We start from the raw sequence: 24,730 nt of genomic DNA on the forward strand, positions 1-24,730 counted from the left end.
ATTTTATGAAAATTATTTAGTTTAATAATTTAACATGACATTGACATAACATGACATTTTTTATTTATTTGAGCAATGAATTACTTCGCAATCTTCTGTGAGCATTTCGTTGCCGTTACCTTACTTTGTAGTTTGAGTTGTTTGAACTCCAAACATGGTGCACACTGAGATTTCATGGTGGCTCTACAGTGCCACCCACCGTTCACCAGCTTTAACAGACACAAGTTACAAAACACACATTTTTCAGCACATAGTCACGTGTACTGTCGTGTTATGCAAACAGAGAAGTTCTTGCTGTTAAACTGCAGGGTTAAAGCACTAAACATCACAGGTAAGCAGCAATATGAACATTAGAAGTGCAGACAAGTGCACAATCGTCCGCGTTGTGACGAGTAACTGTTGCTTTGTGTGTTTACAAGGTAGAAATGAAAAGCAAGCCCACGAAGTCAGCTGCAGCTGGATCAAAGAATAAAGTGAAGAAAACACCCGAGGGCGTCTCCGGTCCAACTCTCTCCAGAAAACTACGAGACAAAACAAATGGCGAAACGTCAAAATCAGGTATGAGGCTCTGAAAACACCTCAGTCCAGTGACAGCACTGTCTTTGTGACACTTGAATGGGTTCGTGTGTCTTCTAGGGACTGCTCTCAAGTCTGCAGGAGTCCAGAAGAGAGGTTGGGACGGGAGCATACTGCACTATATCTACAAGAGCACTCTGGGCCAGAGTTTGCACTCACAGATGAGACAGGTAAGAGAGCCTGATGTGGTGCTGGCCCCAATGCTGCTCAAAATACTCACACCTGTTCCAATAGTAATTAAAAAAAAAAAAAAAATCTAATCCAGGGACAAGTTCATAAGTCATAGTCCATCTGTTACCTCTCGTTTCCTTTTACTGGATTTATTCATAGCAGGTGTGAATCTAGCTCTTTTGTCTCTCCAGTGTCTCCAGGAACCTTTCGTTCGCTCTCTGTCATCCTATCATTTCCACGGTGGCAGCAGCCCCTTCAACCGCAGGATCACCTGTCTTGAGTGGCATCCGATACATCCTACTACTCTGGCTGTGGGGTCCAAGGGTGGAGACATTTATCTGTGGGACTTTGAGGCGCCTGCCAAGAAGACCTTTATTCAAGGGGTTAGTTCCTGTTTAATGGTTTTGATTTGTTCTTTCGATTGATCAAAAAGACATTCAGCAAACTGATTTTAACAGAGGTCAGATGCATCTTCAGGCTGTGGTGCATTTCAGAGCGGTGCGATGTAGCTGTACTTAATGAAACACTGTTGTTGGCTCTCTGGTTAGATGGGGGCTGGAGACTCAGTGACAGACATGAAGTTTAACCACTTAAATCCCACTCAGCTGTTCACCTCATCTATGGGGGGTACGACAGCACTTCGGGATTTCAGTGGGACAACGCTAACAGTGTTTGCCAGCACAGAAACACTGAAGTAAGACTGGAGTGTCCACTTGTTTTTCTTCTGTGCACTAAAATCAAAAAGCGTTAGGGGTTAGTCTAGCATCAGTCTTCTTACAGAGAGTTCAGAGATCTCTCAAGGGAAGTTGTAATCAAGGCAAGGCAAGTTTATTTATGTAGCACAATTCAACAACAAGGTGATTCAAAGTGCTTTACAGAGACATTAAAAAACAAAAACAAATAAAAAGCATGATTTAAGGCCGGTGCTGGTGTGAACGTTTGTGTGGTAGTTGTAGTCATAACTGCTGCCTGGTGACAGACCTACATTCGTATTTGTGTGTGTAGAACGGAGCAGGAGACTTTATCGGAGGGATGAAGTTTTGCCCCACAGACCTTTCTAGAGTCTATGTGGCCTCTGGCGAGGGCACACTGACCGCACAGAGTTTTGAGGGCCGCGCACCCACTGTTCTGTCCAGAACTCAAGACTGCGGCCACGATCACCACAATGTTTGGTGAGAAACTCCTAAAGAAGACTGATGCTCGGCATTGTGAAAAAGGGAAAGTTCTTTCATTTCCCTCTACTGTGTCTGTAGGAATCCTGCTGCCACATTTTTTTAATAGCATTAAAAAGGTTTCATATTTCTTTTCCTATTTTATGAAATGTAATTTGTCAGGGCTATAATACAAAAAAAAATAAATGGCAGATTTCAAAAAGCATGACTATATGCATGGGTAGACATCAGTAGAGGTAAATGAGAAAACATAGATAGCGGAGAGCATTGTGCATATATAATGTTATCTCTTGTTGAAGTGTCACGTAGTATAATACATCCTATTTTCAATTAAAGCTATGATTTGTGGAAAACATTATTTTGTAAATTCTTACATGTAGCTCTTTTCTTCCGTAGTTTTTGGTACTGCTGCGTTGACGTGTCTGTAAGCCGACAGATGCTCGTGACAGGAGACAATGCGGGGCAGCTTTTACTTCTGGGTTTGGATGGCCAAAAGGTGTGTGCCTCTTTCTTAATGAGGGCTTTCACTGGTTTTGATAAATTAAAGGATCAGTTATAGTTCTTATTTAACACAGAGCACTTTTTCTTTCGGCCCTTCCCTTTAGGGGTCGCCCAAGCCAATCATCTGCTTCCATATCACTCCTATCGATTGCATTCTCCTGTGCAAGTCTTCCTTTGTTACATCCATGAATCTCCTCTGTGGCAATTTAATGTTAATTGATTTGCTCTGTTTTAATGTTTCAGATTTTCAGTGACAAATTGCACAAAGCCAAAGTGACCCACGCAGAGTTCAACTCCCGATGCGACTGGTTGCTGGTGACGGCCTCAGTTGACCACACGGTAAAGCTCTGGGACTTGAGGAATATGAAGGACAAGAAAAGCTTCTTGTACGAAATGCCTCACGAGAAAGCCGTCAACTCAGGTAACACTTCCTCATGGAAAAACCTCTCATGCTTACTACTTCAAAAAAAATTAAAAAAGAAAGAAAACGTTTTCTAATTGTCTTTAATTCATTTCTTTGATAGATTTTTAAGTTCTAAACCTAAAAGATCTGCAAAACCTCTTGACAAAGATTTTCATATCTCCTCACAGCCTATTTCAACCCTTTGGACTGCTCCAAGCTGCTCACCACAGATCAGTACGATGAGATCCGCGTCTACTCATCTTCTGATTGGTCAAAGCCTCAGCACATCATCCAGCACCCGCACAGGCAGTTTCAGCACCTCACACCCATCAAGGTTTGGTTCCTGTCTTTGGGCTTAAACTGTTCTTTTTGCACGTTGGAATTATTGTACAACATACATCTTTAATGTCTTTAATAAACAAGAATTGCGTGCACAAGTAGTTTATTATAGATTTTTACACAGAGTCAAAAGTATACACACATCTGCACTAGTATTCTGGCTGGATATTTGACCACTCTTCTTGCAAGAACCGGCAGAGTTCATTTAAATCAGCCGTTTGCCATCGATATAGGGTATAAGAATTTGTTGGAGAGATGTTAACATTTTCATATAATTGGTGACAACAGATTTTTCTGCTTTAATTGTGCTGTAGGCCACATGGCACCCTATGTATGATCTAATTGTGGCCGGCCGTTACCCCAACGATCGCTTCTGCGGGGCCGACCTGAGGACCATTGACATCTTTGACTCCAACACAGCAGAGCTCGTGTGTCAGCTGTACGATCCCACTGCTTCAGGGATCAAATCTGTGAGCATCATTTCATTGTAAACATAAAGAACTAGAACTTTAATTATTTTAAGATCGCGGCTTCTGTTTTTACAGATCAACAAATTCAACCCAATGGGCGACGCAATTGGATCTGGCATGGGTGAGCACTTGGACAAGTACTGCACATTATTAACAGCCATGGTTTTTATTTACTTCCCACTAAAGCGCTGTCCTGCTCACTCCCCAGGTATAACTGTGCTGGTCTGGGACCAGAACGAGTCACCGATGGGCGATCACCACGTTCAGCAGGAAGGACCATTGAACTCAGTTTTAAGAGGGCAGCGGAGGAGTCAGCCACACTCCAGTGGGAACCGGAGGGGTCCTGCTGTGGATGCAAAGCTTAAGAAAAAGCTAGCTTCACTGGAAGAAACTGAGACTAAAACCAAGAAGGGCCGCACTAAACAAAAACAAACACAGATGAGGAAGAAGTGAACTATAAAACAGCCGAGGTCTTAAAAAGCTGTGTTTCATATGCTGTTTATTCATTGTTACTGAGTCTCCACGTTCAGAGATTGTCTGCATGTTTAAAAAGTCTTTATATATATAAATGTGTTCAAAAGCAGTGTTTTTTTTTTGTTTTTTTACTGTATGACAATAAAGATGCTCATTTCATTTATGGCTGAGTCATTCTTTGATTACATATTTCTTATTAATACAAAATCCAGAAACATTTAAGGCAAGTGGTTAATTGCATGCAACTTTATTTTAAGAATATCTGAAGAGATGATTCCCTCGGAGTTCGTGTACCGTGATGTTTGCCAGCTTGAGGAGAACTTCACCCCAAGCTTCCTGTCTCTCTTTCCTCTTCTCGTGCCAAGCCTGATGCGCAGTGTACACCATGCTCAGCACGACATTTTCAAACTGCCGCTCCATCATCGGTCTGCTCCTCTGGCCCTCGAGTGCATCTGCCATCTGCTCCATGGAGCTCAGACTTCTGGGAACATTGTCATTGATCAGAGACAGAAAAGCTCGCCCCTGCCTCATCGACGCCATCTCCTCATCGAGCAGGACGATGTTGTTGTCCTGATCGAGCTCCACCCCACCCAGCAAAAGCTGCACGAGTAGGGGGGGGGGACAAATGTTCATCAGTTATTTGTAATATTTAGCTTGCCTAAGTGTAGCCTTAAGTAAAGCAAAGAAAAGTACCTCATAGATCAGGTTTGCATTGGAAACTAGTGGGTCGGTGTTCTGAGGAGCTGGACTTAAGCCTTCAGCCACATCTAAACAGGAAAACACTGAAGTTTAGCTGCACTGTAATCAAATTAGTCAGTGGTGACAAACTGTCAGGGTTCAAATAAACATCTGTTCATCCATTTTGATACATACTGCACAACTGCACGCAGTATTCAGTGACAACATTCAAATTTCTCTCTTTTCTTCGCAGCCATGCCAGCGGACCTTCTGTTACTCACCCTGCAACACCTGCTCAAAGCAAAGCCACAAAAGGACCTGGAGGAAGATTTTCAGTTGGGAGCTCGCGGTCATTCTTCTTCTGATTGTTATCGGCAGATAATACACTCCTCACCTCATCTCCTCACCTCTACTCTTCCTAGTACTCTTTTGTGACTTCAGGCAGGCGCAGCTTAGACTGAATACCGTGCATTTTTCCACCTTGGAAAAAGAGACCAAAAGCCAGTTGGCAGTGATGCAGAGCAGACAGAAACGGATGGAAAGCTTTCAGCGAGCAGAGCTCAGAGAGGCAACTAATTCTGTTGTTCTTTTATTGAGCAGATTTCCAGCATGAACATCAAACATAGGAAGCACGTGAATGCACAGTATATTCATGTAAAACAAGAAAAAATATAAATACATGAAATTAGGTAAAGTGGATTCAAGGTGAGGCAACTCTCAACATAAATAATTCAAGGAAAGAAAAATGGTGAGTCCGTATTTTTTTCCTTCCTAAACTTTAGTGTTTTTGTGTAAACTTCTTATCTCTACCAGGACTCCCTGTCAGTGAGTCAGCCAGCTCTGCACATGTAAGCAGAATTCCTGCACTGATTCACAATCTTTTATGCAAGAATTCACTGCATGGATGACATTCATTCAAGTTGTCAGAGCTCACCCTCTTTGTTAATAAGTGCAGCTCGATGGAACACGTGTCCCTTGCTATTTTTTTTTAAATTATGCATGATCAAATGTTGCTGTCAGTATAAGCAACACAGAATACACGTATGTGAATGACAGGGAGACTCCTGTTCCAATGAAGCTGCAAAGAGAAAAGGCAGTTAAGGTAGTTGAGTTTCAATACTGGTGGTTAGCAAGGCTGAGATGGTTTGAATGCATGCGGATGAGGGATAGTCTATATATTGCACAAAGGATGTTGAATATGGCAGGAGGAAAAGATAAAGACCACAGAGAAGATTCATGGATGTAGTGAGGGCATGCAGATGGTTGGTGTGACAGGATGCTAGGGATGGGCTGAGATGGAGGCAGATCTGCTGCGATGGAAGGAGGAAGAAGAAGAACATAAAAGGCAAGACGAAACTGGCAAACTCCGAAAATATTGTCAGGGCTGTTCGGGGTTCTGTTTGTACAGTTATATTTTGTTTATGTTGCCAAAGTGACAGGTGACGCCCTCTCGCTGCGACGGTGTGTCCTTCCGGGGTCAGAGGGCGCCCTGTGTTGTTGTTTTTTCGCTGTGCTGTGGCTGCGCTGAGCATTAGCTAGCGGCAGAGTTTTCTAGAATTGTTAATAAACGGCTGTGCTCCCTGGCTAGCTCACGGAAGCAAGACCAAACGACACCTCCGTCTCCTCCTTTTCTGAGCTCGCCACAATATTATTCAAGAAGCATGCCACCCATACCAAGACAACACACAGATGTACATACCATCCTAAGTGTCATAGCTGTGAGAGAGAGAGCGAGAGAGAGAGAGAGTACGTCGACATGCTAGAGTGCATGGCATGAGTTGCTGTATGTGATTGGCAGATTAGATAGATAAACAGGTGTGTAAACCATGTGGCTTTGGGGATTCGTTTTGACGTAAACATTTAATTAGGATGATTTTTTTGTATTTTTTTGGTTTTAATTTTTTGTATGTTAAGTGAGTTGTCGCGCCCCACGTGTAGTATCCTTAGGGCCCAGCAGGGGGCTGTGGCACACACTTGACTGCAAGTTGAAGAAACCGCAGTAACACAGCTTAACCACAGGGATGCAGTAGCACCCATTGGTGCCGGTGAATGTGTCATATTTGCGTTCTGAAAAAGTTTATTTACTTCCGGTGAACAGTTTAGCTCCTTCTGAATGATAGAGTAGTGGAGATAAAGGTAACCGTATTTGTTTGTTACTCACATTTAAAGCCTTGCGTTTTTATTTTTATTTTTTGCCTCATTCACAGCCCTAGTAATAACACAGTCGACATAATTTTACGGTGGAATTTGTGCTCCAGAGGATTGTAGTCTGCTAACTGCTTTAGTGCTAATGCTAGCTAATCCTATCCGTGAACGCAGCACAGCTAACACGATTAACGTAGTAAATATAATGTAACTGCAGGGTTTTATCGTTACATTTAATGTCATCTTGACAGAGTTTTGAGCAGCTAGCATGGTATCTGCACTCACTGAGTTGTTTATTTGTGAATTAACTCGCTAAATTCCTGATGTTGGCGACAATTTAGAAACATTTGTGAATGACACTTAATCGGCCAACGAATAAAATTTACAAAGCATGTGGCAGCAACTTAAAATAAATGGCAAGGTTATGTGTAAACGCTCTGAAAGACTTTCTGTTTTAAGTTTTAAGGATGTATAGGACAGCTATTCAGTTACATACTTAACCGTGTTAGAATGGTTTACATTTATGTTGTTATAATAATTCAAATAGTCATTAATTTTAAAGAGTTCGAGAGTTTTCTTTATCATCTGTTTTTAGTTTATACTCCAAAAGTGACTCATTGCCTATTCACATATACTTATGCGAATAGGCTAGTTAGTTACATTCACTGAAATTTGAACCATATCATCTCATTGGAGACAGGTTTTATTGGAAAATTGGCATGTTATTATTAACTAGATATGCTGAAAATATACTGACATCTGAGTATAAACATGTCGATCAGTGTTTGTTACTTTTTCACAGGCGAGCAGAAAAGATGGAGTCCAGTGAGGAGGGTGGCCTCAGTGTTGGGGGATCTGTGGGCGAGGAAAACTACTTCCTGGGGTACACGTTCACGGACCGCTCCCACTCGAGCCGAGTGGTGAAGAGTATTATGGATCTCTGCCTGGAGGACGGCTTGTTTGCTGATGTCACCATCACCGTTGACGGCAAAGAGTTTCACCTGCACCGCCTGGTGCTCTCTGCGCAGAGCAGCTTTTTCCGCTCCATGTTCACCTCCAATCTCAAAGAGTCGCACAACCGCATTATCGAGCTTAAGGATGTCAGCGCTACCGTCTTCCAGCTGCTGATTGACTACATCTACCATGGTACCATTAAACTGAGGGTGGAGGAGCTGCAGGACACCTATGAGATGGCGGACATGTACCAGCTGACTGCTCTGTTTGAAGAATGCTCGCGCTTCCTCTCCCGAACAGTGGAGGTCAAGAACTGCTTGCAGGTGAATTATTGTTTTTGTAACACCTGTTCTCATAGTCCTTGCTTCTTGGCAATGGTGCTGCAATACAAGTAATTCCTTTTTCATCTAGGTGATGTGGCTTGCAGACAGACACAGTGATCAGGAGCTGTATACTGCAGCGAAGCACTGTGCTAAAATCCACCTGGCCCAGCTGCACCAGACTGAAGAGTTTCTAAATCTGCCCCTCTGTCTGCTACTAGATATCATCAAAGGTATAACATTTTGCTTCTCTGTCACCAGACTAGCAATTGTTTTTACATATTTATTAAAATACATTTAGGATTTTAATGTTGCATTGCTAATTATTATTTTAAACAAGGGTATTATTATTGGCTTTGAGTTCAACAATTGATGCATTAATATTTATTTAAATCCTGAAAGTAGGATGTGTGAATAATGAACACTGTGCCTGAACTAATCTGAAAACAACAACAACAAAACAACGCTAAATCTAGATATTCTTCAAAAAAAGGCCTTTTTAAATTTTTACAATCTTAACGGAGAAAACATTTTTATGATCCTTTAACAGGAAAAAAACCCACATCTTCTGATCTAGTTTCAAACATGCCTTGTGTTTGTGTTCAGATGGCGTTCCAAGTTCTCAGAATCCAACAGTGGCCATCGAGTCATGGATAAATCACAATAAAGTTGAGAGAGAGGAGTTTTCTTGCATCCTTCAAGAAAATCTTAAGGTAATTTTCTCTCATATGGAGCTGTAAAATATTTTTAAAAAACATTTACATTGCTGATGTTTCCTTTTCTTCGTCTTCAGGAAATTGGTGAGAATGTCCATATTTACCTGATTGGCAAGGAGGAGACGAGAACTCACTCTCTGGCCGTGTCACTGCACTGCGATGAGGATGATGCGATCAGTGTGAGCGGCCAGAACAGTTTATGTCATCAGATCACCGCAGCCTGCAAACATGGAGGGGACCTATATGTGGTGGGGGGTTCTATCCCGCGGCGCATGTGGAAGTGCAACATGCACACGATGGACTGGGAGCGTTGCGCACCACTTCCCAGAGACCGCCTCCACCACACTATGGTGTCCGTCTCCACTGAGGATGCCATCTACTCACTGGGAGGTAAAACGCTGCAGGACACGCTCTCTAATGCCGTCATCTACTACACAGTGAAGGACAACATGTGGACAGAGACCAACCAGCTGGACACTGCAGTGTCAGGGGCTGCTGGCGTCAACCTGGGAGGCACCATCTACCTGCTGGGAGGGGAGGAGAACGACATGGATTTTTTCACAAAGCCTTCTCGCCTCATTCAGTGCTTCGACACCTCCTCCCAAAAGTGCCAGATCAAACCTTACATGCTGCCGTTCGCCGGCTGCATGCACGCAGCAGTCCACATGGACGTGATTTTTATCGTAGGAGAAGGAGACTCATTGGTGTGTTACAACCCACTGCTCGAGAGCTTCACACGCCTGCGCTTCCCCGAAGTGTGGAGCTGTGTCCCGTCACTGTGGAAGGTGGCCAGTTGTAATGGCTGTATTTACGTCTTCAGAGACAAATGTAAGAAAGGAGACGCAAATACTTTAAAGTTTAACCCGGCGACGTCTGTCGTCTCCGTAATCAGAGGTATTAAGATCCTCCTCACAAACTGGCAGTTTGTTTTGGCCTAACCTCTCCGCGGTATGTTCACACTGTGGTCAACACACCAGCCACAGAGAATCAGGGAAGACTGTTGGTTGACTGACCAAGACTTCACTCATGGAGACGTCCTGTGAAGAAATTTGTCCACGAGTTGTATTTACTCAGCTGTGTCACTTATTCCATTCAGACTCCACCACCGGCCCCACAACAACAGTTCAGCGGTGTGTCGCTTGTACTACAACGTGTCTCATTGTCGGCTCCTTTGCCGAGAATCTAATTTGTGGTGATGCTGTGAAAAGTGATGAACTAATCTATTGTTTTCTGTGCACTCCTCATTTACTGACACGCATGAACAGCTTCAGTGTAAAAATATTAATGAACACAAGGCATCTGTCACTATATTGTAAGTGTGTCATGATATTGTAGGTCAGATATCATAAGATGTTTTTAAAGTGCTCATGTTATACTTGTTTTCAGAGTCTACTAGAATAAGTTTACATACTTTAATGTTGAGTGTGTACACGGCCTTTTCATTCCAATAACTATTGCCCTGTTTAAAGCCCACTCCGGAGAAAAACACTTTGCTCTGATTGGTTTGTTAGAATGATCAAAGCAAAGCAAAGTTGCCTAATGTACATAACCCACAATGGTTATGGAAAGCTTAAGCTATATTCAAAATATATTGCAGCATCTGACTTTTTCTGAATGACTATTTTTATCTGTAAATATAAATATTAAACAATAGCTCCAACTTATGTGAATGGTCATCACATTTCGTCACACAGTGTTGCTGTTAGCAAGATTTTAGCCGTGAAGAGAAAATATTGATTGGGAATTTGCTATTTTAAAAAGAAGCAAAACAAAACAACAGCTGTTTTAGTTTGAACATGACAAGGTGGGACAAAATATTAATAACACAGTATATATCATAGGTAAGAAATTCACGGGGAGCTAAATATAATGAATTGGCATTAAAATGTAAATCTTACTGTAATGATTTTAATAACTATAGGTTTACAAAAAGATTATAAATCTTAATTCTTTTCATTTTTGTGTCCATCTGTTTCTTGTTTTTTGACTGAATTTTGTTTGAATCACCACTGAATCTGGAATGAAGGCTTGAAGCACAATGTGCCAGTAATAATAAAAATAAGAATAATACATGTATTATTATTGACACCACAGTGCTTAAATACATAACTCATACTTTTTAATGCCTTTCTAGGATTATTTTTCTACAGTTCCACAGATGTGAAGTATTGCAGAGGATACTTGCATTATGATAACCATTGTTGTAGTATTGTACCAGGAAAGTTTTTTGTGATTCCCAGGAAATTATGGTGGATTGTGGATGTAATTCAGGCACCTTTTTTAAATTAAACTAACCATCGGGCGGGTATTATGCTTATGTGTTACATAAGATAAGTCACAGAACAGAAGGTAGGTTTACATGCACTAAATGTGTCAGACTGAAGGTTAATGGAAACATGAAAGCATAGTACGGGCACTTTAAGTTGGTGTGTGCAGACATGATAACAAAGGGTGTTTTTTAACTTTTCAGATTTTCTTGTCTCAAGATTGTATTTTTTGATGTACACCATACATGTTCAAGTTAACCATTATCTGAAATGTTAAATATATTGCTGTAGCTACAAGCTTTGAGTGGTTGTTTTGATATTTATAACCTTTAATGAATTAACAATGCTACCATTGATCCTGTGTTTAGATACAGTGATGCACTTACAAATTGTGCCTGTGTAGGTCTGGAAAACTTTTCCTGAAAAAAGAAAAAGTACTTAATTAACATTTATCTGTTTATGTCCTTGTGAGATAAAAGGGGCATCGAAGGAGAGAAAGCAACCACACAGACGCCAAAACTTTGATCCCATTGATGTTTTGCAGGAGGCTATGCAGCTGAAACCCAAGCCCAGTAACATGTCAGACTTTGTGAACTATTCTAAGCATCAGTTGATGAGGGGTGGGGGTTTCTGGGGCCACATATGAGTCTCCATAAGGACTCGCAATAGGAATTGAAGCTAAGAGCACCAGTAAGACGGGCGCAGTTTGAATGTCTGGATATAAGCTGCTCGCGAAACGGTGTCACAGTTCACCGCCGCCCATGTGAGGATCTGGTCGGATGTTTTTGCGGATGAGTGCTTTTAAGTCTACAGAAGTTTGTGATGTCACTCGTGTAGTTAGTCCTTGAGTAATGTTTAGTGTAAAGGTAGATTGCTAGGAGCTGTAGTGACCTTGGGACGGTTTGCTGAGGGCAGAACATAATTCCTGAAGGGACACATGGTCTAGAGTGACAGGGCCATCTGCTGTAGCGCCAGCAGTAGGAGGAAAGCGGAGGGGGGCGGGTTGGACACCGGGGTGCTGAGAATTCCTTTCGGTGGGTGTGGAGGGACTAGATATTCTGGGATACCACTGCTATCACACTGCTTGGGAAACATTTTTCTCTGACGTGTTTCGAAAGGAAATCTGAGAGAGAATTTTGCAAATGCTTAATGGTGAAGGGGAAACGTGGCTCGGTTAAATGGGGAGGATATTTGCTTGGCCCTTCAGCTCTCCGTAAACCGTTTGGTAATAATGGTCTTGGTGTGTCGCCTTCTCATTTTGGTGGATCCAGTTTCCTTTCCATCTCAGCACAGCCGGAGCTGATAGAGCGGGATCCTGTGGGCCTTCTGGCACAAACCTCTCAGAGGGATCATCTTCAGGGGATCTTCTTTGGAGTTGTACTGTTCATGGCAAGGATCTATTTTCTTGCTGCCTCACTGAAATTGCATGGCCTAAACGAATGAATATTTTTATGAGGCACCTTGCACCAGAGATGGGCCAGGACCAAACCAAGCAGCAGATAGAGAAGGGTCTAAAGTTGTATCAGTCCAATCAGACAGACAAAGCTCTGCATGTGTGGACAAAAGTGTTGGAAAAGACCTCAGATCCCGGAGGAAAGTTTCGAGTGCTGGGGTGCCTGATCACAGCTCACTCAGAAATGGGAAAGTACAAAGACATGCTAAAGGTAGGCTATCAAAACCACAGCGAGCCACGTATAATGGTATAGTATATCTAGCATTTCTGTAAAGGAGTAAAAAAATCTACCTCAATAACCGTAGCTCATACTTGTATGACTCATATTCCAGGACTAAACAGCCACGCTTTATTTATATTACTAATGTTAAGACATTATTCACATTTTGCATACTGTGCGATTACATTTTTCTTAATGCAAACAGCAGTAGGCGTGTGTGTGCAGTTCCTGTTCCAGTTACTAAATGTCACTGAATATCTCATAATTTTAAATGTCATCATGTCAGCTGTGAAGTGCCACCGTTTACACAGTTGTAGCATTGTAACATTTCCGCAATGTGTCATTGATTATTTCATGAGAAGAGGTCAAAGGTTACCTTCTTCCAACCACAGCGAACTTGAGAAGCATGGGTTAATTTGTGGCTTCCACATGATGCGGAGTAAATAAGTGCTCTGCAACCTAAGTATGAGTGTGGGGTGTCTTGTTGACATAATCATCCTTCCTGAAGCAGCGCCCGCTCTCACTAACTCGGCTTTAATGAGAACTGTAAAAAAGTAGGGGTCTTATGTCTGAATGAATTTAACGAATTAAAAAGTCTTTGAATCTGCGTGAAGTTGAAGACTATGCCTGTTCCCTGCAACATTTATCCTCTTACTCTATCTGCAGTATGCCCTTGAACAAATTGACACAGCCAGAGAAATGGAGGACCCAGACTACCTGACGGAGGGCTACCTGAACTTGGCACGCAGCAACGAGAAGCTGTGCGACTTCCAGAAAACAGTCTCATACTGTAAGACCTGCTTAAACATGCAGGGCACCACTGTCAGCCTGCAACTCAATGGCCAGGTATGTCTTAGCATGGGCAATGCCTTCCTGGGTCTCAGTGTCTTCCAGAAGGCCCTGGAGAGCTACGAGAAAGCCCTGCGCTATGCACACAACAACGACGACAAGATGCTGGAGTGCAGAGTCTGCTGCAGTCTGGGAAATATCTACGTCCAGCTTAAGGTACTCAAAAAGCTGTTTTTCTGACAAGCGATTCTTGTTTTCCCATCATTACATTTTGCTCAGTTTCAATAAAAATGAGCGATTACCGATAAATAAATGTAAAAATCGTACATACTTTGGCTGTTCCAAACGTCTCCGCTGTGTTATTTGAGTAAAACATTCACTGGACTGCACGTGTGATTCCACAATCAATGATTTTGCCAGCGTATTCACAGAGTATGACAACACTGCAGAACATCTGAGCCAACATCATCAATGCTTAGCCTGTGTAGTGTTGGGCATTGTAAAACAAGAGCTGAGTGAGTTGGCCGGCTGGTGTGTGTTTTTTTCTTTTTTGTAGTACCCTTGACATCTGAGATTTGTATATGTAATCCTCTGGCTTCCCAGAGAGGATTGGTTTCAATGGGATAGTGATGAAGTTCTGCTTGAAGAATGCACTCATGTGTCACGTTATTTTATGACACAAAAAAATATTACATCCTGCATCGCAACGCGATTTAATATTGTCTGAGTGCTCTTGTTAAGAAGATTAAAAACCAAAATGCTAATGCTAGTAGTATCTAAAAAGATGTGGCGCCCTTTTCTGGTGTCACCTAAGTGGTCATTCACATGTGCCTACAGGACTTTGAGAAAGCCCTGTTCTTCCCCTGCAAAGCGGCCGAGCTTGTCAATGACTACGGCAAAGGCTGGAGCCTCAAGTATCGAGCCATGAGCCAGTACCACATGTCTGTAGCCTACAGGAAACTGGAGCGCCTGCCAGATGCCATGGAGTGCTGTGAGGTATTGTTTTATAACACATCATTACTGTCCTCAGAGACAAACTTACATAACTCAGAGCCTTCCTCGCCATCTTGCTGACCCAACCCCCGTGCCTTTGATTGCTCTGAAGTTGGAGCTGCAGAGACAGTAGATGCTGCGCTGCCGACAGGTGCAAGTGGCAGTTGTTCTTTTGTACGAGGCCTTAGACCCTGACAAAAATATGCTCAGAGAGGCGCGGTTTAAAATGTTAATGAAGAGGGTGGATTTAGTCTTTGCTCTGTTCTAATTATGTACTGGGGGGGGTGAAAGATAACTCGATTTCATTGCCTCTGAGTGTAGAAGTATAGTAACAAGACAGCAGGATGCATTTCAGATTTATTACATTTAACCCAACAGTTTATGCATCCGGACATACTCAGGATACCACGGACAACGGCTCATATTTATTCTATCACATCTCTCTTTAAATGCACACTGCGATACAAATAAATCTGTGTAACTGCAGTTGAGAGGATGCAGCTTAGAGTTTCAATTTAGTTCAGGGTGTTGGTGTTACATGATGGAGGTAGGACTCTTCTAATGTCTGCTCTTTACTTTGTACCAATAACTAATCTGTCTTTTGCTTCAACAGGAGTCCATGAAGATTGCCCTGCAGCATGGTGACCGGCCTCTTCAGGCTCTGTGCTTGCTAAACTTTGCAGACATTCATCGCTGCAGACATGATGTTGATGTACAGTACCAATATTGCATTCACATTAATGTAAAATTTCAAAACTGGTCATCTACAACTAGTCTGTGCATTTACCTTTTTGGGTTTTTTTCTCTTCATATGTTCAGAAAGCATTCCCTCGTTATGAGTCTGCGCTGGGTATTATGACTGAGATAGGAAACCGTCTTGGGCAAGCACACGTCCATCTGGGAGTGGCAAAGTGCTGGCTTCTGCAGAAAGAATTTGACAAGGTGCCCTACAGTTTACACAAATATAAATTCTGACAGTAAAGGGACACAATGTTTTATTTGTACTCAAAATAATTATCTGGTATTTATAAAGTGTTCCTGTTCCTGTTCATGTTCCAGGCTCTTGATTCTTTGCAGCGAGCACAGGAATTGGCGGATGGAATGGGAAACAAGGTAACTGAACAGGAAAAGAGCTGCAGGGATAGTTTAGCCATTTCTCATTCTAGATTTGTTTTCTTTCAGTCGTAGTTGTAAAGATGACTGTTGGTTAAACAAAACAAGACACCTGAAGATTTTAAGCACTAGTTTCTCATGCTTTTAAACTTTAAAGCAATGACATTGTGATTCTTTCTCTTATACAAGCTGTGCACACTGAAGGTTCACTGCTTGAGTGAAGGGATTTACCGGAGCAGGGGGCAGCTGAATGAGGTCAGAGAGCAGGTGGTGAAGTTCCTCCAGTGTGTCGAGGAGCTGGAGCTCTACTGCGGCATGTGTGGAGAGTCCATCGGGGACAGGGACCAAAAGCTGCAGGCCTTACCCTGTTCCCACATTTTCCATCTCAAGTGGGTGTCTGTTCAAATCTCGCCTGGTATTAGTTACATTACATTGGAGAAATGCAGTGTTTTCAGTGGGAGAAAAACGAGGCACTTGGACGAATGATGAAATGTTTTGCCACTGATCCTACTCGATTGGGCATGCATCACAACTTTGCAGAAACAACAAAGTGCCGATTGTGATTCGGATTTTCTTCACCTATAAATTGTTCTCATAACCAAATCTAGATGTAGTTTAAAGAGTGTATTTCCCATATTTCTTTGTCTTTCAGGTGTCTCCAGACAAATGGGACAAAAGGTTGTCCTAAATGCTTCAAGTCCTCCATGAAGCCGGGATTTGTGTGATTGCGAGGCTGCGTTTGAGCGTTGGATCTGCAGACACGGCATGGTGCCTCACAGGCTCCTGACTGATCTGAGAGACGCAGGTAGCCTTAGGAGGTGCTGAGGAGTGTTTCATTGCTCTGAGCAGAGGATGCTGAACTGAATCCAGAATGTCGAAGCATGTTGCTCAGAAGACACGATCAAGGCATCCATCTTTCTTAGACAACAGTCTGAAGCTGACAAAGGAGGTATAACCGATGGAAGTGTTGCAATTCGAGATAAGCTGAAGAGCCTACATGGTCTCTGATGACTGGCCGTCTGTTGCAGCATTTAAACAGGAGACCGACCGTAAAAAGAACATTTACAACATAGTGTGATTGTTATTTTATACACTGGAATTGCTTAGTACAAAGTGAGACGAAATTACATCTCCCCAGACTTAGTGTCGTGACTTTTTGTTCAGATTCAAAGATTCAATGCTGACTTTTTACAGCACAACAGTTGAGCCATATTTATTACTGAAACCTGTGTACATACTATTCTCATGTTAATTTCTTTTAAAAGTTTGATTTATTTGACGTGTTTTGTAAGTCCTGAAACGAACTAAAATCTCTTAACCATTCAAAAACTAGTATGTCTTTACAAAACAGGTACATGCAGCTGTTTTCTTCTGTCCTTATTCACAGAAATCCAGGAGCCAGCCAGTTTCCTTTTTCCTTTCATTGCTGGGAATGTTTCACATTCATTAATTCAAAACGTTTTTTTTGGGGTTTTTTTCTTTGCCTGTCCCATTTGGTTCTTTAGCCGTCAGAATTGTTGCCTGAAGACCAACAAGGATACCCAATGGATTTACTTTGCCAAATGGATCATCATGGCCTTGTCGTATTGGTCCATTTGATCGACCTTTGTTGTTATTATTTATTTTATTATATTTTCAGTTGTTACAGACGGGACAGACATGACTGAGGGATAGGAAACGGAGAAAGAAAGATGAAGGAAAAGAAAAACGGAAGGGAAGAGGGACAGTGAGAGAGGGCACTTAAAAAGAGAAAGAAGAGAAAATAAGCAAAAAAACAAACAAAAACAGAGCAACATACTAAACCCAACACCATCACATTAATCTAGCTAAGTGTAAACAGCAGTAAATACGAAATGTTGAATGTTGTTGTGTAGCAAGCAGCGCACATTGTGCTTGGAAATAGCAGCCAATAAAGGTGTAGTTTATGTCTATGAACAGTGGACACCCGTGTGCACACCTGTTTTCACCTGTTCAAAACGTTTTGAGAAGAAAACCCTACGGGGAAAGGATCTTTGACCAATCACACACTTACACACAGTTATTTGGGGGCAAATGCGTTCAGTGTATTTTAATGTATTGTATTTGTGAAATGGTGAAATCTCTGTATATTTAAAATATTTACTTGGAAAGGTATTTTAGCGAAGCCACTTTAACTGAGATATCATGTCAGTGAGGGGTTGCATGTTTTTTTTATTTTATTTACGATGCAGAAAAAAAAGTTTAGATACTTCAAAATATGCACCCATGTGACTGCATAAGTATTTCTTTCTTTCTTTCTTATTTAGTGGCTTTTATTATTCGTATCCCCTATAAATCATTTCTAAGGAACGCTATGGAAAGAGCTGTCATAGACTGAGGTTTCTCACGTAAAGCCACTTTTTCTCAAAAGCTAAAACTCCTTTCACTAAAGTTCCTGTTGAGATTGTGCTTGTAGATAGCTTTAAAGTACTCCCGTGGCCGTTAAAGGGACACACTGATAAATTCAACAGCATAGTGATAAGGAGATAAAGATCTGATTTTGTGTTGACAAATGACAGGAGCCTTTTGAAATACTTTAAGTGCACATTGGAGATAGAGAAAAGTGAGAGCAACACATTTACACAAGTGTTTCTGAACAAGCACTTATATCTCTGATTATAAGAGCACCATTTGACCTTGCTTTTAAATGGCATCTGAATCTTATTTGAGCTCTCTGCATTCAAAATAATGCTGATTCACTGTTTACCTGTAGCTCACTCGCTGTAATGCACATATATTATCTGCCGGTTATTCTTGTTGTCTTGTCTGTAGTATAAAAAAAACAACTTTACTGACAGTGCAGCCGCCACTCGTCTTTTAACAATTTAAACTACCTCTGTTTTTGCCTTTGCGGATTAATGCAGTAATACCACAACATTTAAATACATGTAGATTTGTTATGTTTTTCTAGACGTCATGATATAAACATGATTTATTCGATAATGTCTCAGCTGTCCAGACATGGATTGAGCCTGGATCATGGAGACCTTCACTAAAACTTTCTTTCTGTCTCGGATGAGGGTTAATCCATGTCTGAGAAACTGACTGTAAGAGTTTGACTACGATGCATTGTTAGTAAGTTTATGCATTTAGTCAAATGTCCTTCTTGTGTTTAACATGATGGTAAATAAAAACACTCTTGAAGGTGACTGTATTTTTGTATTTTTGTTTGGTAATTTGGCAACAAAATAATTTTTCTGACCCACTACCACAGCTTCAGGGAATTCTGGATGACTTGCACGATTAACCAGAAATACCAGTTGGCCATCTTTTACTGAAACCTCCTACAGTCACAATGCCTTGAAATTTAAAGGAAGTTTTCTTGTAAACTCACTCGATAGAAACCCTTCAACCTGATGGCTGCGAAAACGACGGTTCCTGAAGAAGACATAACTTGCCCTCAATGCACGGACATTTATTGCCTTCCAGTTCTTTTAAAATGTGGCCACAACATTTGCAGAGTTTGCCTGTTTAACTACTGGGAGTGGAAAGGATTGCGAGAGTGTCCCGTCTGTGGCATTGTGTCTGACACCAAGAGACCTCCTATTAATCTGGCACTGCACAATGTCGCAAAGGAACACAAAGTGCTTATAATGACCAGCAGTCAAAACAAATGTCGTCAACACAACGAGATGTTGAAGATTTTTTGTCACAACGACCGAGAGCTCATCTGTCTTGTCTGCCAAGTTTCAAAAGAGCATAAAGTCCACGAATGCAGCCCAGTAGAAGAAGCAGCCGAACAGAAAAAGGTTTGTGAAAATAGAAATACTTCCACCACAACACAGTAGAAGAAAGTCAGTTATATTGTCTATTTGTTAAATTTTAATAGAAAGAATCTTAGGAAGCCGGAACTGATGAACAAGACTAATCAGCTGTTTGTTTGAGCTCTGAATGTTTAATTTCTTCTTGAATTTCAGGCAGAAATATCAGCCAGCCTTGAGTCTTTACAGAATAAACTCGAAATACTGAAGAATACAAAGGAGAAATGGGAGGAAACTAAAACCTATATCAAGGTAAAAAACATTTCCAGTGCCTCTAGCATTTTGACAACGACTCCAAGCATGCAACTTTATTTTGCCTCCAGCTTAGATTGAAAAATCCCTCTGCGTGACAACCATTCTTTCTCTTTACTGGCATTAAAAAAACCCACATTCCTGAACTTGCAGACGCAAGCATATGAAAATGAGACAGCAATCAAGGAGGAGTTTAAAAAGTTCCACCAGTTGCTTCAGGACGAGGAAAACACAAGGCTGAAGGCGCTCAAACTGGAGGAGGAAACCAAAACTCAAATCATGCGTAAGAAGCTGGAAAACATCAGCGACCAGATCAACACACTCTCCTCCACCATCAGTGATATTGAAAAAGCCCTCAAAGCACAGGATATACAGCTTTTACAGGTACATTTACTGTCATTATTTACAGACTGCCTTTATTTATAATAACTTCTAGATTATTTGTCATAAAAACAGTCAAGTAAAAATTATTTAATTAAAACAACAACAACAACACATTAAATATGAAAAACAACACAGTAGTAGTAGAGAAACATCGGATGTTATATATGGCAAATAAACATTTCTATGAAGCTTCGCTGTGCACAGTCCCGACAGTAACTTTTTCCTGTTATTGTATTTTGTTTAAGAGGAAAGGCTGCATACAAAAGATTAACCATGGCATAATGCATTTATCATGAAGTCACCTTTTGAAGCTTTTTGTTTAGAGTCTAAATCGTGTTCATTTAAAACCACAGCTTTTGGCTACAGCTACCTGTGCACGCATCCACCTATCACTTAGCAGCCACACTCCTAATATAACACCGTCACTGAGGGGGAGGTCACTGAGGTAGTTAAATAACTCTTGGGTGGTAGGGCCACCGAGGATGAATTCAAAGCTCTGGATATTGTGACTCTGCGGTGGCTGACATGTCTTCGTAGCATTGCAAGGAAGTTGAGTACAGTGCCTCTGGATTGGCCAACTGGGGTTTTGATTGACCTTTTCAAGAAGGTCAATCAAAAGTGTTTTCCAGCTTCGAAGAAATCAGACTTCTCAGCCTCCCTGGGAAGGCACATCAGTTGATCCTCAGATTCAGGGGGAACAATGGAGTTTCAGGCAATTTAGCACTAGATTAACTTTTTGTCCTCCTGAACATATTGGAGGGTCGGTGGGAGTTTGCTTAAGTAGTCTAGAGGTTTGTGGAGGACTTTGAAGGGTATGGAAGAGTTACTGCTTCAAGTATAGGAATTTAAGCATCTTGGAATCTTGTTTATGAGTGAGGGGAGAGTGGTGTGGAAGATTTGGCATAAGAGTAAAGTTGCCAATCTACTTTCCCATCCTGTCAAAATGCTTGCCTGGTGGGTGGAAAATGGATGAATGGATGCTGGCCACTATATTAATCCACAGTACAATCTGAGCAAATTAGGTGGTTCGTTGTATTATGTTTTGCATGTTCCCAATTGATACAAAACTGTATAAATCAAACTGATGTGAATATTATAGTTTAGAAGGCTGTTCGATCATAAACAGTATTGGACACACTGAAGTTCGGCCTAATGGTGGCGCTACAGAGTTAAATTTCAGCAAACTGTCATCTAATTATTATGATCATTAGTATCAAGCATAGCATAAAGTTTTCCAGACAAGTTCAATTGTTCAGAATTATTCAGAATCGTTCCTCTCTGTTTCTAGTTGTAATAGTTGCTGTTGTAATGCAGTGTATCACCATATGTCGGCACCTCCTGTCTCATTGTCTGTATCTGAGTTTCCTGTCGATGCATCTGTCGCAGTTTTCACTGTGTATGTCTTAAATTTAGGGTTAGGAGGTTGATGACACCTGCCATCATAGCGCAATTTATCGTTTGTACATATACAGTATGTGTAGTTTTGAATTATTGTACATGTTTGTTACCTTTCAGTCAATAATTTCCGATAATACAGCTGTACTGCATATGTGATTTTGTAATGCAGCATGTCCTTAATGTACTCTCTTTCACATTCTCTCTTCAACTTAAGGACTACAAGAAGACAAAGAAAATGTAAGCATAACCCACTATCTACCAAAATCAGCATCAACCCTTTCCATGAGAGAATGCTGTAACAATTTTAACATGTTTCAGGCTCCAGTGCAGCATTGGAGAGCCAGAGGTAATCAGAGATATCCTGATAAACTCTGCAAAGCATCTGGGATCGCTTAGTTTTCACATTTGGAAGAAGGTGGAAGACAGTGTCAGATGTGGTGGGTTAAAGAAAAAATTCAAGTTTACTCTAAATTCTATCATATTTTCAACTAACTGAATTTTACGGTTTCCAGTTCCTGTTGTTTTGGATCCAAACACTGCCCAGTCCAACCTAGAGTTCTCTGAAGAACTATCCTGTGTGCAATACAGCAGCAAGAAGCTCCTACCCAACAATCCCGAACGCCTCATCAACCGTGTTTCTGTGCTGGGAGCCACTGGTTTTACATCTGGAAAGCACAGCTGGACTGTAGATGTGGGCCAAGGCAAAGACTGGTACATCGGAGTGGCTCTAGACTCCATCCAAAGAAAGAATACCATCTTCCTCAGCCCTGCTGAGGGTTTCTGGGTAATTGGCTTGAGCAATGGAGACTCACTGTGGGCACAGACCACACCTCGCTCCAAGCTCCCAATGAAGGAGAAGCCCAACAGGATTACAGTCGAGCTGGACTATGAGAAGGGAAAAGTCGTTTTCATTAATGCTGCAGATTCTACAAAGATCCACACATTCAAAGACAAATTTACTGAGAAGGTTTTCCCCTACTTTTCCCCCGGATTGTGTGAAGACAAAAAAAAATCAAGCAAACTGAAAATCTGTCCCCAGGTAATAAAAGTACAAGTAGAATAGTCAGAGGCTACATTTTATTTAACAGGCTACGCTGACTGATAAATCAATGCTTTACACATGGAATTCAGGAGGAAACAACTGTCTGAGGAGTGGAACTCAGACACTGTTTTTCTTTTGTATGTGGGATAGGTATAACTATGGGAAAAAACAGAGACATGTTTTCAGGCAAAGTGATATTTTAGCTTCATTTTCAAACATAGTGACAAAGGTTAATAATAAAAAACATTAGATTAGAATAGTATAGAACTGTATTAATCCCTATGATGAGGTCAGTTTATTGTTCATTCTTGAGGATGTGGTTTCTGTGTCTGTTCTTCCCATCCTCACATACAGATCAACTTTAAAAAGCAGTGCAACTCCATGGCTGCAGATGTTTGTATGTTTCCTGTGTTTGCTAGTACTTCTTAATTAAAGGATCTAAGCTTTTTTTCTTTCACCGCCCAACAAAATTCAAATAACTACATAAAAAACTGAAACAACGAAAAAAACAAAATAACTTTAATCCTTTATCAAAGGGAGATGGAGAAAACAAGAAGCGAGACAGGTTCTCTCTCTGAATATTTATAGTTTCCCTTTTCAAGTATTTCTAGCACACACTATGACAGGCAAGGACAGGTAAAAATAAAAACCATTTTTAGATTTTAAAATAAAATGTTTTATTCATCTAACTGTGCAACAGAGGTTGGAAAAGTAAAGCTTCAGTATCTTACCCAAGGATACTTCCATATGTAGAAGAAACCAACAAACAACATGAAATAGCTGGCATCTAGTGTAAAGGTTAATGACATTTCTGTGACAACACATATTAGGAAACTAAGCCATGCTGGTAAGCACTCAGACACTCTTATTAGTGCTGTCAATTCCTGAATAGTGGAAAAAGGTTATCTTATGTGTGGGCTGCAGGTGTGTTGTTCTGTGACATCATCGTAAACGTTTCCGGTTTAAAAGCCTGAGGCTTTTCTGTGTGGAGTCAGACATGCCAGGGGCAGGATGATTAACTGACAAACTATTATTGCAGCACAACACAAAACTGAAGTAAAAGGATTTCCGTGAAGGCAAGGCAAAGCAAGGCAAGTTTATTTGTATAGCACAATTCAACAACAAGGTGATTCAAAGTGCTTTACAGAGACATTAGAAACAAGAACAAATAAAAAGCATGATTTAAAATTGATTAAAACAAGCAAATAAACTAACTAACTAATTAACAAACAAACAAACAAACAAAACAGTATATAAAATCAAAACAGATAAAATCAGAACAGTAGATAAAATCAGTAGTTAAATGTAAGTTTTGAAATTTAAGCTTAACAAACAAACAAAACAGTATATAAAATCAAAACAGATAAAATCAGAACAATAGATAAGATCAGTAGTTAGTGTAAGTTTTGAAATTTAAGCTTAAAGTGTGGATTTGGTGCTTTATTCAAATGCAGCTGAGAATAGGTGAGTCTTCAACCTGGATTTAAATAAACTGAGTGTTTCAGCTGACCTGAGGCTTTCTGGGAGTTTGTTCCAGATATAAGGAGCATAAAAGCTGAATGCAGCTTCTCCATGTCTGGTTCTGACTCTGGGAACTGATAAAAGACCAGATCCAGATGACCTGAGGGATCTGGATGGTTCATACTGGGTCAGGAGGTCATTGATGTATTTTGGTCCTAAACCATTCAGAGCTTTATAGGCCAGCATCAGAACTTTAAAGTCTATCCTCTGACGGACAGGCAGCCAGTGTAAGGACCTCAGAGCTGGACTGATGTGGTCCACTTTTTTGGTCTTAGTGAGGACTCGAGCAGCAGAGTTCTGAATGAGCTGTAGTTGTCTGACTGATTTTTTAGGTAGACCTGTAAAGATGCTGTTACAGTAATCAAGCCTACTAAAGATGAATGCATGGACTAGTTTTTCCAGGTCCTGTTGAGACATCAGATCTTTTATCCTTGATATATTCTTGAGGTGATAGTAAGCTGACTTTGTTATTGTCTTAATGTGTTTTTCTAAGTTTAGGTCTGCATCCATCACTACACCCAAATTTCTCGCCTGGTTTGTGGTTTTTAGATGTATAGATTGAAGTTCTCTGGTGACCTGTAATCGTTTTTCTTTGGCGCC

The 24,730-nt window shown here is 41.0% G+C and overlaps 5 protein-coding genes across 9 annotated transcripts; 4 read left to right on the forward strand and 1 right to left on the reverse strand.

The window, feature by feature from the left end:
• Nucleotides 1–60: 60 nt before the first annotated feature.
• On the forward strand, nucleotides 61–4,269 carry ddb2 (damage-specific DNA binding protein 2). Of its 3 annotated transcripts, none has more exons than XM_086298803.1 (11): nucleotides 61–331; nucleotides 424–558; nucleotides 637–746; nucleotides 939–1,130; nucleotides 1,296–1,441; nucleotides 2,316–2,415; nucleotides 2,664–2,841; nucleotides 3,012–3,157; nucleotides 3,477–3,632; nucleotides 3,708–3,753; nucleotides 3,841–4,269. In XM_086298803.1, exons 1-11 carry the CDS (start codon nucleotides 175–177, stop codon nucleotides 4,083–4,085), a joined length of 1,611 nt encoding a protein of 536 aa, XP_086154929.1. In that variant the 5' UTR covers nucleotides 61–174; the 3' UTR covers nucleotides 4,086–4,269. The 3 variants fall into 3 exon arrangements, with proteins under 3 accessions (XP_086154929.1, XP_086154928.1, XP_086154931.1); XM_086298802.1 differs by lacking the exon at nucleotides 1,296–1,441 and adding an exon at nucleotides 1,753–1,919 and having other exon boundaries at nucleotides 62–331; XM_086298805.1 differs by lacking the exon at nucleotides 1,296–1,441 and adding an exon at nucleotides 1,753–1,919 and having other exon boundaries at nucleotides 65–331; nucleotides 420–558.
• LOC147324768 (protein FAM180A) lies at nucleotides 3,847–7,817 on the reverse strand. 2 transcript variants are annotated; one of them, XM_086298809.1, is made up of 4 exons: nucleotides 7,722–7,817; nucleotides 5,066–5,264; nucleotides 4,800–4,873; nucleotides 3,847–4,706 (listed from the first exon to the last, which is right to left on the reverse strand). In XM_086298809.1, the coding sequence occupies exons 2-4, from the start codon at nucleotides 5,136–5,138 to the stop codon at nucleotides 4,359–4,361; spliced, it is 495 nt and encodes a 164-aa protein (XP_086154935.1). In that variant the 5' UTR covers nucleotides 5,139–5,264; nucleotides 7,722–7,817; the 3' UTR covers nucleotides 3,847–4,358. The 2 variants fall into 2 exon arrangements, with proteins under 2 accessions (XP_086154935.1, XP_086154934.1); XM_086298808.1 differs by lacking the exon at nucleotides 7,722–7,817 and adding an exon at nucleotides 6,484–6,550.
• On the forward strand, nucleotides 6,332–11,477 carry kbtbd4 (kelch repeat and BTB (POZ) domain containing 4). 2 transcript variants are annotated; one of them, XM_086298807.1, is made up of 5 exons: nucleotides 6,332–6,599; nucleotides 7,732–8,206; nucleotides 8,295–8,436; nucleotides 8,810–8,916; nucleotides 8,997–11,477. In XM_086298807.1, the coding sequence occupies exons 2-5, from the start codon at nucleotides 7,745–7,747 to the stop codon at nucleotides 9,855–9,857; spliced, it is 1,572 nt and encodes a 523-aa protein (XP_086154933.1). In that variant the 5' UTR covers nucleotides 6,332–6,599; nucleotides 7,732–7,744; the 3' UTR covers nucleotides 9,858–11,477. The 2 variants fall into 2 exon arrangements, with proteins under 2 accessions (XP_086154933.1, XP_086154932.1); XM_086298806.1 differs by lacking the exon at nucleotides 6,332–6,599 and adding an exon at nucleotides 6,624–6,920.
• A 403-nt stretch (nucleotides 11,478–11,880) lies between these two features.
• Nucleotides 11,881–18,891, forward strand: rapsn (receptor-associated protein of the synapse, 43kD). The gene is made up of 8 exons (XM_086298810.1): nucleotides 11,881–12,850; nucleotides 13,526–13,864; nucleotides 14,486–14,644; nucleotides 15,255–15,353; nucleotides 15,461–15,583; nucleotides 15,701–15,754; nucleotides 15,944–16,143; nucleotides 16,407–18,891. The coding sequence occupies exons 1-8, from the start codon at nucleotides 12,626–12,628 to the stop codon at nucleotides 16,477–16,479; spliced, it is 1,272 nt and encodes a 423-aa protein (XP_086154936.1). The 5' UTR covers nucleotides 11,881–12,625; the 3' UTR covers nucleotides 16,480–18,891.
• A 232-nt stretch (nucleotides 18,892–19,123) lies between these two features.
• Nucleotides 19,124–24,414, forward strand: LOC147324771 (zinc-binding protein A33-like). The gene is made up of 6 exons (XM_086302374.1): nucleotides 19,124–19,521; nucleotides 19,690–19,785; nucleotides 19,939–20,169; nucleotides 21,782–21,804; nucleotides 21,886–22,004; nucleotides 22,080–24,414. The coding sequence occupies exons 1-6, from the start codon at nucleotides 19,129–19,131 to the stop codon at nucleotides 22,628–22,630; spliced, it is 1,413 nt and encodes a 470-aa protein (XP_086158500.1). The 5' UTR covers nucleotides 19,124–19,128; the 3' UTR covers nucleotides 22,631–24,414.
• Nucleotides 24,415–24,730: the final 316 nt, after the last annotated feature.

This window comes from Aulonocara sp. 'chitande type north' Nkhata Bay, linkage group LG7 (genome assembly GCF_057382095.1).
Source record: "Aulonocara sp. 'chitande type north' Nkhata Bay isolate Kocher_YH1m ecotype deep benthic linkage group LG7, A_spYH_male_GT1.1, whole genome shotgun sequence".
In the NCBI taxonomy this organism is placed as follows: domain Eukaryota; kingdom Metazoa; phylum Chordata; class Actinopteri; order Cichliformes; family Cichlidae; genus Aulonocara; species Aulonocara sp. 'chitande type north' Nkhata Bay.

Coding starts and splice junctions, on each gene's coding strand:
- rapsn (XM_086298810.1), top strand. CDS start 12,626: ATGAATATTTTTATGAGGCACCTTGCACCAGAGATGGGCCAGGACCAA. Junction 15,354..15,460: donor GCTGCAGACATGATGTTGAT/GTACAGTACCAA, acceptor TCATATGTTCAG/AAAGCATTCCCTCGTTATGA. Junction 16,144..16,406: donor TCCCACATTTTCCATCTCAA/GTGGGTGTCTGT, acceptor TTTGTCTTTCAG/GTGTCTCCAGACAAATGGGA.
- kbtbd4 (XM_086298807.1), top strand. CDS start 7,745: ATGGAGTCCAGTGAGGAGGGTGGCCTCAGTGTTGGGGGATCTGTGGGC. Junction 8,207..8,294: donor AGGTCAAGAACTGCTTGCAG/GTGAATTATTGT, acceptor TTTTTCATCTAG/GTGATGTGGCTTGCAGACAG. Junction 8,917..8,996: donor TCCTTCAAGAAAATCTTAAG/GTAATTTTCTCT, acceptor CTTCGTCTTCAG/GAAATTGGTGAGAATGTCCA.
- LOC147324771 (XM_086302374.1), top strand. CDS start 19,129: ATGGCTGCGAAAACGACGGTTCCTGAAGAAGACATAACTTGCCCTCAA. Junction 19,522..19,689: donor AAGCAGCCGAACAGAAAAAG/GTTTGTGAAAAT, acceptor CTTGAATTTCAG/GCAGAAATATCAGCCAGCCT. Junction 22,005..22,079: donor GGAAGACAGTGTCAGATGTG/GTGGGTTAAAGA, acceptor TACGGTTTCCAG/TTCCTGTTGTTTTGGATCCA.
- LOC147324768 (XM_086298809.1), bottom strand. CDS start 5,138: ATGACCGCGAGCTCCCAACTGAAAATCTTCCTCCAGGTCCTTTTGTGG. Junction 4,874..5,065: donor CTTTGAGCAGGTGTTGCAGG/GTGAGTAACAGA, acceptor TTTCCTGTTTAG/ATGTGGCTGAAGGCTTAAGT. Junction 4,707..4,799: donor ATGCAAACCTGATCTATGAG/GTACTTTTCTTT, acceptor CTACTCGTGCAG/CTTTTGCTGGGTGGGGTGGA.
- ddb2 (XM_086298802.1), top strand. CDS start 175: ATGGTGGCTCTACAGTGCCACCCACCGTTCACCAGCTTTAACAGACAC. Junction 559..636: donor TGGCGAAACGTCAAAATCAG/GTATGAGGCTCT, acceptor TGTGTCTTCTAG/GGACTGCTCTCAAGTCTGCA. Junction 747..938: donor TGCACTCACAGATGAGACAG/GTAAGAGAGCCT, acceptor TTGTCTCTCCAG/TGTCTCCAGGAACCTTTCGT.